The sequence below is a fragment of the Canis lupus genome, chromosome 3 (assembly GCF_011100685.1).
Source record: "Canis lupus familiaris isolate Mischka breed German Shepherd chromosome 3, alternate assembly UU_Cfam_GSD_1.0, whole genome shotgun sequence".
NCBI classification, from domain to species: domain Eukaryota; kingdom Metazoa; phylum Chordata; class Mammalia; order Carnivora; family Canidae; genus Canis; species Canis lupus.
Window position 1 is genome coordinate 30,233,447 of NC_049224.1, and position 17,198 is coordinate 30,250,644.

Genomic DNA, 17,198 nt, shown 5'->3' on the forward strand with positions numbered 1-17,198 from the left:
GAGTCCTTTAACTTATTCAAAACTACTGTCATTCTTTTTAGCCAACAGTTGTTTCCCTAGCACTGCCCATGGGCTATATCCTTCACCGTTCACCGAGGAGTGCACAAAGACAACACACACGGTTCCTGCTTTCAGGACAAGGCAATGTTTACAGTACACCATGGTGTGTCCAAAAGGGACAGTGTCAGGTGTCACAGTGCACATGGCATGGTCACAGAGCTGGGAACCTGGAGTGGCAGGTGGAGGTGGGCAGGGAAAGCATACTTATCATTAGAAGGTTGAACTCTAATATTTAGGACATCTTTGTAACCTTAAATTAACGAGGGACCAGGGTTGTACTTAAGCTGGCAGACAAAGGGGATGGGATGGCATTGAAAGCTCCCATCTGTTTAACTCAGAGCCATCACTGCCCAGACTGAGGCTGTTAGAGTTTTGGGACAGAGCTCTTGCCTCAGAGACACACAACCTAACAGGCAGGTCATATTTTATGGCTCTAGTCCAAGCAGACTCTGGAGCAAGAGCTTACACTTGCTGAACTCATGGTTGCCAGATGGTGTATCCAGGGCTGGGGCTGTGTTAGCTAGCATTCCTTTGTGTCTCAACATCTTTGCTACAGTCCCGTGATTCGGTGGCTCCTTATGAAGAACCACAGGATGGGCTCCAGTCCTAAAGAACCTAAGAACAGGAAATTAAGTATCCTGTTCACTAATATCTGACTCCTTTCAATTCTGTAAAATGAATGAAATGGCCTTAAAATTTTATGATTACATGGCAACTCACTAAAAATTCTCTTTAAAAGACATTAGGCATTCTTGGAGATTTAATAAATGAGAGGGAAAAGGCTGTTTTGTCCAGTGAATGAAGAGAGGGGTAGTTTCCCTTGGTCCTGTACTTTCTCCCACGTCCTAGCTGGCACCACCACCCCTCCCTCTGCTACACTTCCCTTCTCTCTGCCCTTCTCCTAGCATCGTCTCTCCTGTATATCTGGCCTCCGTGACCTGACGGGTAGGAGTGGCAAACACAATACTTCTGTCTTAGTATTTTGTTCAAAAACGTCATCGCTTGCCTGGGCTCCATAGATATTTCATTTGTAACATGGAACAGGAAATATTTCCCCTGTCTCCATCCCAAAGAGAAGTTGCTATTCATTCAAATGGTAGGCTTCCTGATGCCAGGAGGAAATAGCACCTGTTTGATTTGCCAGGAGAGGTCCACAGCTGACCTAGAGACACTTACAGTCAAAGGTGTATGATGTGCCAAGTGGAGTAAAGAGGTATCCCACCCCTCACTTGGAGCTCTTGCTGGTCTGATTCTCATCTCTAACAATGTCAAAATAAAACACCCAAGACCCCCTTTCAGGATGGGCTGGAGCCCAGGCCAACTACACTTTAACTCTGTCATCAGATCTACATGACTGTTAGAAGAAACAGGATGAAAGCATGATAATAGTCATCGTAGAAGCAATGAAAAAATAAAAATCGGCGGCAAAATGTGGACAAGTAATTTATTTTGTGGTGTGGGGATATAAATAATTTTTTCTGCTCTTTTCTGAAATAAAAAAATATTTTTCAAAATTAAATAAAATCATTTTGCCTAACTCAATCACTGATTTAGTAAAGTCTTATGAAAAGCTAACATAATGAGCTAAGACTCTAGGGAGGTACACATGACTTAATCAGCTCAAAAGTACTTAAACAAACACAAATACTTTTATTCCTAACATTATTCAAGGCAGGAAGTTTAGTTCAGTTACCTTTTAGGCCAGAATATGAAAACAGACTCATAAAAGATGTCTCACCTCTTCTGGTCTATGGCTAGCCTAAATGATGACTCAAACATTTGCTGTGAATTAAATATACATACTTAATTTTATTATTTTATTTTTTAAAAAGATTTTATTTAGTTATTTGAGAGAGAGAGGGAGAGAGAGAGAGAGAGCCAGCACAGGCAGGAGTAGGGGCAGAGGGAGAAGGAGAAGCAGACTTGCTGCTCAGCAGGGAGCCCAATGCAGGGCTCTATCCCAGGACACTGGGATCACGACCTGAGCTGAAGGCAGATGCTTAAGTGACTGAGCCACTCAGGCACCCCAAAATATATATTTCCATTTTTTTTTATTAAAGATTTTGTTTATTTATTTATGAGAGACACAGAAAGAGAGGCAGAGACACAGGCAGAGGGAGAAGTGGGCTCCATGCAGGGAGCCTGATGTGGGACTCAAATCCGTAACTCCAGGATCACGTTCTGAGCTCAAGGCAGATGCTCAACTGCTGAACCACCCAGGCGTCCCAAAATATACACATTTTAAAAATAAATTTTGCTTCAGTAACCCTGAAGGGTGGTATGAATCATACAGTTAATAGGAAAGCATTCCATTTTCAACTAAATGTTGTCCTGGCAATTTTAAGACAGATAACTTTTAGAGGTACTTGAAAATCTACAGATTAAAAAAAAAACGATATAAAGAACTAAATACAGTTGATCCTTGAACAACACAGGTTTGAGCTGCGTGGGTCCACTTGCATGCAGACTTTTTTTTTTTCAATAAATGTACAGCACTGTAACTATATTTTCTCTTATGATTTTAATAATGTTTTTTTCTCTACTTTACTGTAAGAATAAGTTTGTAATACATATGACATACAAAATAACATGTTAATCAACTTATGGGTAAGGTTTCTAGTTAACAGTAGGCTACGAGTAAAATTTTGAGAGAGTCAAAAGTTATAGTGGAGCAAACAAAAAATTAAGAGTACTCTTTTCTAAATCCCTTATCAATTTACAGCAACTCATTTAAGCTTTCCATAAGTAATATTAACATACAATGAGTATTACTGACTTCATTTCAGAGTCAAAAGCTGAGATGTAAACTTGAACAGCTCAATGTTTTCAGAAAACGCATTTTAACATGCATCTGATTATAATGCTATACCTCTTCCAATACATCCCAGAGCTGATAATCAAACCCAACAGAGTAGACAGAAGGAGAACCCAGGTGGAAGGATTAGCTTGGGATAGACAGATGGATACCTTCCCCTGTAAGACTGAAGGGGGAGATCCCTCTTCCATTCCCATATCCTCTTATTCTCATATAGGCAGGATTGTAGGTCGGAAGGATATAAATTTTTTTTTAATTTTTATTTATTTATGATAGTCACAGAGAGAGAAATAGAGAGAGGCAGAGACATAGGCAGAGGGAGAAGCAGGCTCCATGCACAGGGAGCCCGATGTGGGATTCGATCCCGGGTCTCCAGGATCGTGCCCTGGGCCAAAGGCAGGCGCCAAACCGCTGCGCCACCCAGGGATCCCGGAAGGATATAAATTAAGAGTGATGGTTAAGGTTATTTTCTGGAAATAAATGACTAACCAAAACAAAAATTCATATGTGGACTTCAGACTGTGCAGTGGGAAGGGATTCCTTAATGCCCTCACTGGTCAAGGGTCAACTGTATAATAAATGAAGAATGAAGGATATAAAGAATCACATTTCAGAGAAGCTTTAGAAATTCTGGCCCAACGTGCAAAAGAAATCACTTATTCCAGGAGGGAACACCATATGCTTAAAAACTCTTTCGAAGACACATCTAATGGAGGGGTCTTTTAGGTTGGTGCTTGCCTTTTCCTCCTTCATTTCTTAGTGAAAAATGCCATGCGTAAAGTTGATGTAATAGTATAATGAACTCCTAGGTACCCATCACCTAACCTCAGCAATTATGAACTCATGGCTAGTCTCTAATCTCTCTCAATCCTCTTCCCCATTATTCTAGAGCAAAGTCTTAGATATATTGTTTTATCTGTGAATACTTAGACATGTGTCTCTAAAATATCATTTTTAAACTCAGGTCAAGACTGTTGTTATCTTGGTTTTGTTTTCTCCTCATGTGTTCTCCCAAATTAGCCATGAAATAATTAACACAAATTGCATACCAAAAAAAATTAGTCCTATTTTGTCTTAAACATTAAATAGAAAAGAATACCTACCTGATTATTCAATGTTACTACTCATTTGCTCAGACTGGCCCTAACTCTTTGGGGCCACAAAAGTTGGGTATTTTACTCCTTGATGAGAACAAGGGGAGTAATAAACTATGTCAGTGGTGGAAAAAAGAAGAAGGATATAGTGCCCTCCCTTTGACATTTACTGATACCAGTAAAAATGACCCCCATGAAGGAATAATGAAGGGGGGCCTGGGAGGCCCCAGAAATCAGACGTGTCTCAGCCTCAGCCCAGAAATAGAAACATTCTGCTTTTATTATTATTTTTTTCATTCTGCTTTTAAACTGCTGCTCCCTCAGGAATGATTATTAGCAGGTTTCAAAGACCAAGGACACTCCCTCCCCATCCCACAAAATCCTTATAGAAACACTAAAAGTAGGGAAAGGAAATGAAATATTAAACTTTCACTTTTAGATGGAAGCCAAAACCAATTACATCTCAGTTACCTTGTAACGTGTTTGTTCCACATCATAGATCTTTTTCTCTGATACCATTTTTGGGGCAAAGAACTTGGCTAACTTTGCAAGGTAAACTCCATTCCGGAGCCCTTCTTCCAGTTCAGTGGTTGGTGGCAATTCTTCGACTAAGCAGACTTCCATCCACCTAGAAGGATGAGAAAAAAACCTCCAAGTGATTCCAGTTGGTTAACTTTGTGTAGATGAAGAGAGCAGCATCTCGCTATGTGTGTTGGAGACATTAACAAAGGGCGACAGGATCTGAAACATCTTTAGCTAAGACGGGAAGAGAGGACTTTTTGGGTGGGCAAGGAGTCCGAAAAAAGAGATACACAAGTGGGACTCAAAGCCCAGAGCCACTGAACTCACTTCCATTCCAGAGCTTGTCAACTTCATCTTTGTCTGAGTCTCTGCCAATTCTCTTTTGTGCCAAAGAGGAAAATGGCCAAACCATTTTGTATGGGTGGAACTTATCTGCTGACATAGCAAAAAATAATTCCAAGTTTATGAACCCAAATTGGAAGAAAGACTTGTAGGGCTGATGCCTTGGGGAAAGCACAGTCCAAGGTACTATAAGATCTGTAGCTGCCTCAGTCCAGAAATGACTACCAGGAAATGTAAGAAAGGCGTGGAAAAGGAGCATCAAAAATTCAGAATGTTTTCTTCAAATAGTACACATTCCATTTACCAATACCAGGAGCTTATTACAACATCCTTACTTTTTTGAGAAGATGGAGTATTTACTGAGTTATGAAAAAATATCTCAGAAAAAGATCAGATTAAATCTTAGGACACTGTGTGAATATTGTAGAAAAGATAGCATCAAGGTTATCATAGGTTCGAGGACACACAGTGGACGGGGGAGGCTGGGCCAGCTCACATTTCACATTGGTATGTCGTGAATTTGCTGGACTTATAAAGATAATATTATTCCTATCCATTCTCAAGTAATGGTTACCTACTGTAGGATCCAAGAGGCAGATGTGCAGGTGTTCAGGAAAGGACTCACCACCTCCCTGCCACTGATCCACAAATCATGAACTATTAGTGTGAGGACTATGGCCAGGCCCTGCCTGAGGATCATTCACACATCTGCAGCTGATCCTATTAACATTTGGCACAAGAGGACAGTGTTCTGCAATATTAACAACTGATCCTGATCCAAGCAGTGAACATTGTAAAATATCTCAACTGCTTGTAGCTCTGGACAACAGCCTTTAAAAAGCTCAGAGAGTCCCTAATAATCAGTAATTGCTGGCCACTTATTAGGCACTGTAAAATGTGGACCATATGAGAAAAATAGAAACATAAGCCCTGCTTTCAAAGAGCATTAAATGTAATTGAAAAGGCAAGGCGATCCCAAGGAAAAACCACAGAACCACATAAGAAAGGTTCTTATGCCCAATGCTACATGGTAGTGCTTAACAATAAGGCTGGGAATAAAGGGAGGGTAATTAGGTTATCACTACACTGCTCAGGGAAAGTACTGAAGAGATGATGGGCCCCGGATTTGGCCTCGAAAAATGGAGTATTTGCAAAGGCAGAGAAGCACTAGACACCAGGGAGCAAGACAGACCGACGGCACAGAGGAGACATGGGGAACTCACGGAGAAGGCCCAGAGAAGACTCTGGGCCCCTGGGGCTCCTGGGAAGAAAGGAAATGAAGTGGAGTGAGTATAGAGTTGGGCTCTGGAGGATCTAGCACAGGAGGAGTGCTGTTACCTGCTGTCACAGGAAGCAGAGAGCTCCTGGCAGCTTCACCGCAAAAGAGTGACACGTTGACAGTGGTAATTAGAGAAAATTAATCCTGTATGATGGATGCCCCGAGACAAAGCACTCTTTTGGGACTTTTCCATTGTGAAGAACTGAGGGACTGGATTAGACAGGAAGAAATGGGAAGGAGGGAAACCAGGAGACACTTGAAGGAAGCAGTAACAGGACTTGGTGACCGCTTAGAAAAAGGAGGTCAGAGGAAAGGAAAAGCTTATCAGCCAGGAAGAGGGGTCTGGTATAGAGAGAGCTCTCTGCTCTGGGATGCAGACCCAAGTCAGCTGTGTGACCCAGGAACGTCCTCTAACCTCTCAGGGCCGGTTTTGTCCTCTGCTCAAGGGATAGAGAATTAGAAGGATGGGATAATAAAGTTTTTCCCAGACCTAAGACCCTAAGGAATTGGTAAAAATGAGATGAAGAGCTTGGCTTTCACTCATCCCATACAAGGTATATAAGGGATATCTGGTTTATATAAGCCTGGCTTTAAGAAATCAATAATAATGTTGCTCTTTAAATAAAAATTGGGCCAAAATCCACTGTAGTAGGCTAATTTTCTAACCTACATAAACCACAAATCACAGCATTATGCTAATTCATATTAAGACACAATCTGCTCTTGAATCATTAGCTTGAAAACTTAACTGTTTTTAACATAATATATAATTGCTTGATAACAATCCCGTGATCAGAATATGTGTGAGGAATGGGTGAGAGGTGAATTAACAATCGGTAGTGCAGGGGCTTAAAATATAACAGGGAACAAAAGGCAGGAAGCTAAAATAAAAAGTGAAATATGGTATTTTAGATTTGGGCTTATTAAAAAAAAAGATACTTCTGTTGATACTAGAATATGTATGTGCAGTTGGCTTCAAACACTAATGACACTAGAAAGTTGGGTTAGCTACAGCCTGTTTAAATACAGCCACCGCTAATGCTTATGACATTATGGACTACCCAAGGCAAAGGCCACTTCTTCCACTTTATAATTAATCCCTTTGTGCCTGCCAATGTGTTTACACATAGTAGGTACCCAATAAATTGGTATTTAATGATGGATTCTGAGTGCCTAAGAAAAATTTCTGCAAGCAACACAGTTGATCAAAAAATCTTCAGGACACTGCCAAAAATATGTCAGTGTTGCATCTTTGCAACACTAAGCATCAATGAGGGTATCTCTTGTCATTTCCTTAAAAGTTAAATGATGAAGCTATTATCATCAATTATTCATATTAAAGCACTATTTTGTGCTAAAACTTATATTAAATACTTCATGGGGACTCTCATTTAATCCTCAAGATCACCTCATAAAGAAGATTACCCTTTTTAGATGATCATCTGAGGGTCTGAAAAGCCCAGTGCCATGCAATTGGTAACTGAAAGACCTCAAAAAGCTGCCAGGGCCACTGTTCCTCTAATTTTAACTTTTAACTTCTCACAACTCACCCAAGCTACCTCTAGAGTAAGAGTAAGAGTTCCATAGTTTAGAGACATATGTGCTATCACTATTTCAGTATAAGGTCAGAGAATAGTATATGGACTGTCAAAATTGAGTCAATTTCCTGGAGTTTCATTTATTCTCTTAGAATCCCCTTTTGGTCACCTGCCTTGAAACAATGAATAGTAAATGGCATCGGCTGCCTCTTGTGAGTGCTGTTTCAAGTAGGGATTCAAGGAAGTTATGTTTCCAACAGGGTATGAAAAGCTTAGAGCCTCTCCACTGGAGTCGCTTCCTAGAGAACTCTTATAAGCCTACACAAGATCTCAAAGAGTCTTCTAAAATCTGCAACTTGGAAACTCCTCTTAATTATTAGTCAGTGGATGCTTAACAAAAATTGACTGATAGCAAGACTCTTCTTCTGGGGCAGTTGGTAAACTCTGACAAAAAAAATCAGATAGACTGGCGACTTAGCCTTTTTCTAAAAGTGTTAAAATACCTCACAATAAAGCAGAAACTCTAATATGCAAACTTTTAAACTAGGACACAGTCATGTGGGCTGGGAATCCTTTTGATCTACCTTTCAAAAGTATAAGGAAAGAACTTGGAGCAGAGATACCAAATGGTTCATTCCAGAAGCTAGGGGATAGCTAGGAATGGCTGCTGGCCAGAGTCGACATTTCCCAGTCCCACAATATCTGTGTGGGGCCAAGTGGCTGGGTTGTGACCACAGAATAGGAGAGGAAATGATGTGCACTGCCCCTAGGTGTGCCTCAGGAAAGTCTCCCTTAGATGAGCTTCCACTGTCTCCTCTGCTGCCTGCTGGCAGGATACTAAAGCTTGTGGCAAGGCGGTGGTGGTGGTGGTGGTAGGGCACACCTGGCTAGCTCAGTTGGTAGAGCATGTGACTCTTGATCTTGAGGTTGTGAGTCCAATCCCCACACTGGGTGTGGAGCCTACTTAAAATAAAGAAATAAAATAAAAATAAAATCTTTAAAAAAATACAATAAAGCTCATGACAGCTTTGAAAGAGTAAGAACTCCATCAGCCTGGGTCCCTGAAAAACTTTGGTAAAGAGGTGCCTGTGGCCCCTCATCCTCATCTTACATTATTTAACCTTACTTGAGCAAGAATTAAACTTCTATTGTCAACCTCAACTTAGTGGTTTATCTGTTATACAAGCCAGTGTTACCTGGCCAAACCAATAAATACGCTTAGTATGATTTTTGTGGTTCATTGGGATCACACTTCCTATAACGATCACAATGTAGAGACAACTGGCCCGATGTTCAGGAAGTCTGCCTCTGTGATCAGTAGCTGTATGTACTGGAAAAGGTCATTTAAAACTCTAAACTGAGTTTTAGTCTATGAGTCTAAAATTATATTGGAATTCAACATGACAGTGTAATTATGTAATATGATTTTGTTTTATTAATAATTTTACTGAGAAATAGTCCATACACCATACACTCACCCACTTAAGATATACAATGCAATGATTTTTAAACATGTTTATAGGGTTGTGAGATCATCACCATTCTCAGTAATGGAACATTTTCATCACTCCCAAAAGAAACTCCAGACCCATTAATAGTCACTTGCCATTTGCCCCACTACTCCCAGCTCACTAATGTACTTTTCTCCTGATTTGCCTATTCTGTACATTCATGTAAATGGAATTCTACAATACGTGGCCTTTAGTGATTAGCCTTGTTCACTCAGCATACGGTTTCAAGGTTCATCTATGGTGTAGAATGTATCAGTACTGGATTCTTTTTTATTGCTGAGTAATACCCCACAGTATGGATATATTACATTTTATTAGTTTATTGACATCTGTGTTTTTTCCACTTTTTGGCTATTTGGAATAATGCTACTAACTTGTATACTAACATTAGTGTATAAGGTTTGGCATGGATAGAGGCTCTCATTTCTCTTGGGTATACACCTAAAAGTGGAGTTGCTGGATGGTAAGGCAACTCCATGTTCAGTCTTTTTAGGAACTTCCAGATTGTTTCCCAGAGCAGCAACAACATTTTATATTCCTAGCAAGAGTGACAGAGGATTCTAATTTCTCCACATTCTTGCCCACACTTTGCTGTCTTTTTTTATTATAGCCTTCCTAGTAGAGGCAAAGGGGTACCTCATTATGGTTATTCTCATTTCCATGATGGCTAATGATATTTAAAATCTTTTTATGTGTTTATTGCCCATGTATATAACTGTTAGAGTAATGTCTATTCAAATCCATTGCCCATATTTTCTTGGATTATTTTTATAATGAAGTTATAAGAGTTCCTTATATATTTGGTATACAAGTCCATTATCAGATAAATAATTTGAGTATCTCTATTCACTCTGTATATGTTGTCTTTTCACTTTTTAAAAAAGATTTTATTTTTTATTGTATATAGAAAGAGAGAGAAAGCACACAAGCAGGGGGAGCAGCAGGCAGAGGGAGAGGGAGAAGCAGGCCCCCGCTGAGCAGGGAGCTCGATGTGGGGCCCAAACCCAAGACCCTGAGATCACAGCCTGCACTGAAGGCAGATCCTCAACTGACTGAGCCACTCAGGCACCCTATCTTTTCACTTTCTTGATGTTGTCTTTGTAAGAATAAAGAGGTTTTAATTTCAACAAAGTCCCATCTATTTTTTCATTGCCTGTACTTTTAGTGTCATATCTAAGAAATTCTTAACTGAAAGTCACAAACATTTATCTATGTTTTCTTCTAAGAGCTTTACAGTTTTAATTTGTACACTTATGCCTGTGATCCCTTTTCAGTTATTTTTTTTGTAAATTTTGAGAGGTAAGGGTCTGAAGTCATTCTTTTGCATGTGGATTTATAGTTTTCTCACCACTATTTGTTAAAAAGACTATGCTGTCCCCCCATTAAATTGATGTCCTTAAAAAATCAGCTGATTGCAAATGTAAAGTTGTTTCTAGACTCTTGATTCTATGCTATTGATCTATATATGGATGATTTACATATGGATGGAACATACAGTATGCACACACAAAATCAAGCTACAAAGACCTTATGTCATCAAGAGCCTGTCTTTAAAACCGACCTAAAAATCCTCATAAATGAAAACCAGATTCGTCTGTGCCTCCTCTTGATGCCCTTGCATTTACTGCGTCTCCCCCTATTCCTTCTACTGATTACTCCTATTGAACCACAACACCACTATGTGACTGTCTCATCCCGAAGCAAAAGTTGCAGCTATTTCTTATGAGAAACTGAAGAGTTGTTACAGAATTTCATCTTCCTTCTCATGATGAAGGGACTACTTTCCTATCCATGTGCTTGTTTTTCCTTCTCTCTATAGGCAAAGTTCATATCACTCACTGGGTACAGAGAAATCAGAAGTAAAAGGAAATTTTCCTTTTTTTTTTTTTTTTTCATTCAAACAGCCTCTCTTCAACTTTTATTTTTTTATTTTATATTCTAGGTTAAGGCAAAAAAGAAAAATAACTAATGTCCTTTTGTCTTGTAAGAGACCCAAAAAACCAAAACAAAAAACCCTTATAAAAACCATGAGACAAATGATCCATTCTACTGTGTTACTTTGTGCCTTGCTGAACATATGAAAGTTGTTTCACCAAGGCATTTGCTATCTGAGTTGTTATTCAGGAAATCGCCAACTATAAATCTTGGTCTCTATCATACAGCACTGTATGGAAGAAATGGCCCAAAAGTACAACTGCTGGCCAAAAAACAAAAAAGTGTGTGTTTTTTCCATGCACAAACCCTATTTTATTGCAATGCTCTGTTTCATGATCTTTCAAGTATTACAAGTCAATTTATCTCCCTAAATGTTTTGAAAATCAGCTTAGGAGATATATTTTCTTAAAAGAACAAAAGCAAAGACTAGATATTTTTATACATATAGTGTAATTGGTTACCTTTTATGCAATAGGAAGTAAAACATCAAGAGGAGCGGATTGAGATTTCATGGTCAACCTCTCTCATTTGTTGGAGGCTGATGCAAAATGGTGAGCACAATTCAATAAGCCTTAATAGCTCAGGGGAATAGGGATGCAGGAACTCACACACTGCAAAACTGACATGGGTCCATCCTATTCTCATAAAATACTTATTAAGTTTATTATAAGAAAGTGACATGAAACGTTTTTTTTTGTTTTTTGTTTTGACATGAAATGTTAAAAAAAAAGGGGCTAATTATTTTCTTTAAAACACAGACCATGTTTAGAATGAGTACCATGAGTAGAATCAACAGACAACTCCTTGATCTACAAGGAATAGAGCAGACTTCAGTGGATATATTTCTCACTCTCCTCTTTAGGATGGAGACAATACAGCAGAGTCTGCTGAGCCTGGCAAGCATTTCTCAAACTGTGTTCTACGGAATGCGGGCTTCAGGAAATGTTAATAGTGTCCTAGGGGGACAGAGGACCACCTAAGTTTAAAAAGCACTGTGTTCGAGGCACCTAGGTGGCTCAGTCGGTTAAGTGTCTGCCTTTGGCTCAGGTCATGACCTCAGGGTCCTGGGATCAAACCCCAAATGGGGCTCCCTGCTCAGCAGGGAGTCTACTTCTCCCTCTCCCTCTATCTGCAGCTCCTCCTGCTTATGCTCTCTCTCTCTGTCAAATAAATAAATAAAATCTTTTAAAAAAAACCCAAAAAATAAAAAACACTGCATTCTATAACCTGTCTGAAGACTCCTAAGTGGCAGTAGTATGCTGAAAGCTCAGAAAATTCCTAAAGTAGGAAACCGAGTTTAATGTCCTTTAACCTAATGTTCCTCCAAAGTTTGGGCCACAAAACCCCCTCTTCCTAGAACACTTAGCAACATTTCATATAATGAAAATAGCAGGCAACTAAAAGACACAAACCAATTTACTAACTAAAACCATGGCATTAGGGATGTTTACATTTTCTGGGCTCAAATTCAGTTCCAGCAGTACACCAGTGACTTTTCTTTAAAACAAGGATATTTAAAAGCATCTGTCCTGAGGGGGGAGGGCGCTATTGTAAGGAGTTAATTAGTATATGTTCCGACGTTTGGTACTGCACTCAGTTAGAACCCAGCAAACACTGACCACAATTATTAGATGTCTTCAAGTTTGAACACGGCCAATTCCCTTACCAGATGTATAATCTTGAGAGATTTAATCCAGTTACTATTTTTGAGAATCTACTACTTTCCAGACACTGTTCCAAGTGGTGGATCAGGCAAAACCACTCAGTTTACAGAGTAAAGGGTCTCAGGTCATCAATGACGCTAGGATGCCAATAGTTCCCAGTTGTTTTGTGGATTAAATTGAACAGCACCGGTACTGCATCTAGCAGAGAGCTGGCACTCGAAAGTCACATGTGTGGTTCCCTTCTATTTAAGTATTTTTTTGAGAGAATCATTATGGGTGAGTTATTTCTTAGAGAAGGATATTGAATATATTAATGGTACTCTCCTTCCCTACGTTCTTTTAGATGTGGGATAAGGAAGAAAGAGAAGTAAGCAGCCCGGCCTGAGACAATGATGGATATAAGAAAGCTTGCAGACCTTGGAGTCCCATTTCTAACATGTTGGATAAATTTTTGAACATTTTGAAAAAAATTGTAAATTATCTCACAGAATACAGTTGCTCACATACGTGCTCTATTGATAATTCTTCCTAACTCCAGGTACCAATCAGACTTTACTGCACTTCTGTTTAGGCTTAGCCCAGAGAGCCATCTACCTGGATGCATTATACAGATAGGTACCACATGCTTGCCCAGATGGCTGGCTTGCCATATACGAATACACAAACACAAAAAAGACATTTACATGTTCTAAAGTTTCTAGGTTGGCACATTCCACAAAGCAAAGAGCCTATAAAGTTAAAAAAAAAAATGTAACCCAGAACATGTGGGATTAATGACATATATATACTTGAAGGGCTCCTGGGTGGCCCAGTCAGTTGTCTGCCTTCAGCTCAGGTACATGATCCCAGAGTCCTGGAATCTAGCCTCATGTTGGGCTCCCTGCTCTTCGAGGAGCTTGTTTCTCCCTGTCCCTCTGCTGCTTCCTCCTGCTTGTGCTCCCTCTCTCTCTGTCGAATAAATAAATTTTTACATATATTTGATAACATGTGTTGGGAACTTGGAGCCTCTGGGATACAGAGAACAGGGTAAGGATGCGAGGGGTCACAAGTCACACCTTCTTGGAATCTTTCTCTACTGGTGTTCAATAAATGTGCTTGCATGTTCTCAGATACACAACCTTCTCCTCAATATGGTCAGTTATAATTTACTAGTATGAACTTTCTCAAAAGCAATCTGATGATATGATAGTAAGTAATTACTGCACACCTCTTAAGTTCTAGGCACTATACTTCATAAAGTTTCATTTACTCTTCTTGTAACTCAGTGAGTTATCATCTTTAAAAATAGGAGTCAAAAAAAAAAAGAAAGGAAAGGAAAAGAACAGAAAAGAAAAGACCATGAGGAGTCAGATACCAAGGAAGATGAAATGTAGTGTCCAAGATTGTATATAAGAGGGAAAAACAAAGTATGAATTCAAAGATTACTCTGAAGTCTGTACATTAACCACCACACTATATGTTTCTTTAAAGAACACATGAAGAAACTTAAAATATAACCCAGATGTTTTACTTTGTGAATACAATTTAATAAATACAGCAATGGTTCAACATTTCTTTTCAACACAAAAGCTGCAAATAACCTACATGTATAACAAAATCATGTTCTATTGTTTACAATGTTATATAGCCATTCAAGATACTTTAAAAAATATTTAAGAAAATGGAAAAATGGAATGCCACGCTGGGTGTGAAGCCTACTTAAAAAAAAAAAACAATAAAAAAAAGAAAAGGGAACAATATTGGTGGTAGATTTAGGAGAAAGGACAGGATGCAATATTATAAAATTGATAATTCTATTTCTAAAATTACATATATTTAAATAAGTGCACAGGGACTGGAAAATATTGCAAAATATTAACAGTGGTTTTCCTTATGTAATCACATAACTGGCAGACTTTTCATCTCTTCACGTATCATTTTTTTCCTCATAAGTACGTATTATCTCATAAAGAGAAAATAATGAAATACAGTGTATTCTCAAGCTCCTGTCCTTTTGCATATATAAAAACAAGAGCTGGACTGCTGATTACACCAGGCCACTGGAGCCTAAATAGAGTCTTGTGGTAACAAACATTAAAATACTGACAGAAGCCGGCGTAATGGGAGTACATGGGAAATGGCAGTTTGTGATTTAATCCAGTTTGTGATGGAGGATGGAAGCAGAAGAAGACTAAAAGAAAATACTCTGTTTCTTTTCTTTTCTTTTTTCTTTTCTTTTCTTTTCTTTCTTTCTTTTCTTTTCTTTTCTTTCTTTTTCTTTTCTCTCTTTCTCTCTTTCTCTCTTTCTTTCTTTCTTTCTTTCCTTTCTTATTTAAATAAGCGTATTGATTGACACACCCATCTGATACAATTTCCCCTGAAGGAAAACATTAAGTGCATGTATTTTTTCAGGTACCTCTCACCATATCAACAATCTGGCTTCAAGGCTTGGAAAGTAAAGCAAGATTCGTAATTCATGAACATCACAAATGAAACATTAGCACATCAAGCACACAGCTTGGATGAGCTTTGCTGCTTATAGTAAAACATGACAGGAAACAGAAATTGAAGAAGGAGTCGTTAAACATAGAGGCAGAACTTGAAGATTTGAAAGGTTCTCAGCCTTTCAACGTCGCAAAAAAAAAACAAAAACAAGAAAGCGTGCTATGGAGCACAAAGGGTGTGACTGGATCATCACCATCTAATCCACCAGAAATGCCTACACACGGAGCTATACCAGCAGAGACACTGTGCACTAGGATTGTGACAAAAGACAAGCCAAAGATGAAGACAGGCTGTCAGACCTCTGGGGTTTTACAGATGGAACAACAGAATTACCTGGCTGTGAACAAGACAAGGAAGAATGAGCCTGAAGAGGATTCAGAGATGGATGAATCTGTCCCACCCTCGGCCCAGCCTCTGTCTCCTCCCTGGTTTCAATGGGCCACACTGCTACCCCAGGGAGTCTTCTGGAAGGCAGGCCTGAAGGACAGAGGGTCAAGCAGATATTCCTGTGACTTAAAATCTAATGTAACTTGTCCTGCTTGGTTTTGACTTGCTTTGTATCCATGGGCTCTTTCTTCTTTCTAATTTCTCCCCTCTAGAACAGGAAGGCCTGGGCTCATCCCCCTCCACTGTATTTTGGAAGCACATAACTTGCCTGGACTCATAGGCAAGGTCTTCATGGCTGAAAAGGACTTTTGGCCTTGGAATGAATCTTCCCTCTATTCTCACTCACACTTGATTTAGATGGTATTTAGGGGAAATCTGGGGCTTGGAATGGACACTAGGGTGGTTATGATATGGGGGCTGTTGGGGTACAGACAAATGCATTTTGTATTTGAGAAGAACATGAGTTTGGGAATCCAGAGGGTGAAGTCTTATGGCAGAAATGTGTCCCCCTCCAAATTTATATGCTGATATCCTAATCCTTAGTAGCTCAGAAGGTGACTGTACTTGGAAAAAGAGTTAGAGTAAGTTAAAATAAGGCCAGGAGGGTGGGCCCTAATTCAGAATGACTTGTGTCCTTACAAGAAGAGATTAGCGCAGATCCCAGGGCTATGCCCACACGGAGGGAAAACACAGCAAGAAGATGGTCATCTGTGAGTCAAAGAGAGACGCCTCCAGGGAAACCAAACATGCTGACATCTTGGTCTTGAACTTCTAGCCTCCAGAAATTTGAGAAAATAAGTTTGCTTTAAGTCACTCATTCTATGGCATTTTGCTATGGTAGCCTAAGCAAGCATGCGAGCTAAAACCAACCCCATCGTCCTCTAGAGCCCCTTACCCACTTCCATTTCTCTTCACTGCATGTATTTCTACCTGGCAGATTACACCACATTTCTTTGTTTGAGTCCTAATGTAAACTCCATAGGAGCATGGTCCTTGTGCCCGAGAGGCATAGAGCGCAGCAGTCAAAAGCACAAACTCTAGAGCCAACTACTCGAGATTGAAGCTACACTGCCATTCACTGGTCTCATCACTTGGTCACTTAACCTGTGTGGGTCTCTGTTTCCTCATTTGGAATGTGGGATAATAATAATACTGCTTCAAGTGTTGTTAGTTAATTGAAGAAGAACATGAGAGTGGTGCCTAGCCTGTAGTAAGCGCCCCCAGTGGGAGCTATTTGTAGCTTTTATTGCTCACTGCCACCTCCCAGGACCACCCTCTGCACAACGGCCAACATTAACTACTGACTGCATCTGTCCTTTTGCGATATTGGTTTAGCTGTCCCCCTACCACACATATTCTCCTGAGGCAGCAATCATGCCAGCCTCTTACCACGTCAAACATGCCGTTTCCTCTCGTCAGTCTGTAGCAGCCCCTTAGCTAATCCAACCCAGGCCATCCACCGCTGCCACCCCCACCCCCCAACTATTACCTTACACAAGTTATAGACTCACATGGTATTTAGTAGAGGATACACAAATATTTATACACGTGCATGAGTGTATGAGAG

At 39.7% G+C, this 17,198-nt stretch overlaps 1 protein-coding gene across 2 annotated transcripts in view; it reads right to left on the minus strand.

Moving 5' to 3' along the window:
• Nucleotides 1–17,198, minus strand: part of IQGAP2 (IQ motif containing GTPase activating protein 2) — a 287,444-nt gene that overhangs the window by 133,637 nt on the left and 136,609 nt on the right. For both annotated transcript variants that reach the window (XM_038532513.1, XM_038532512.1), the window contains exon 3: nt 4,441–4,597. In XM_038532513.1, the coding sequence (XP_038388441.1) occupies nt 4,441–4,597 (157 nt within the window). The remainder of the gene's footprint in view (nt 1–4,440; nt 4,598–17,198) is intronic.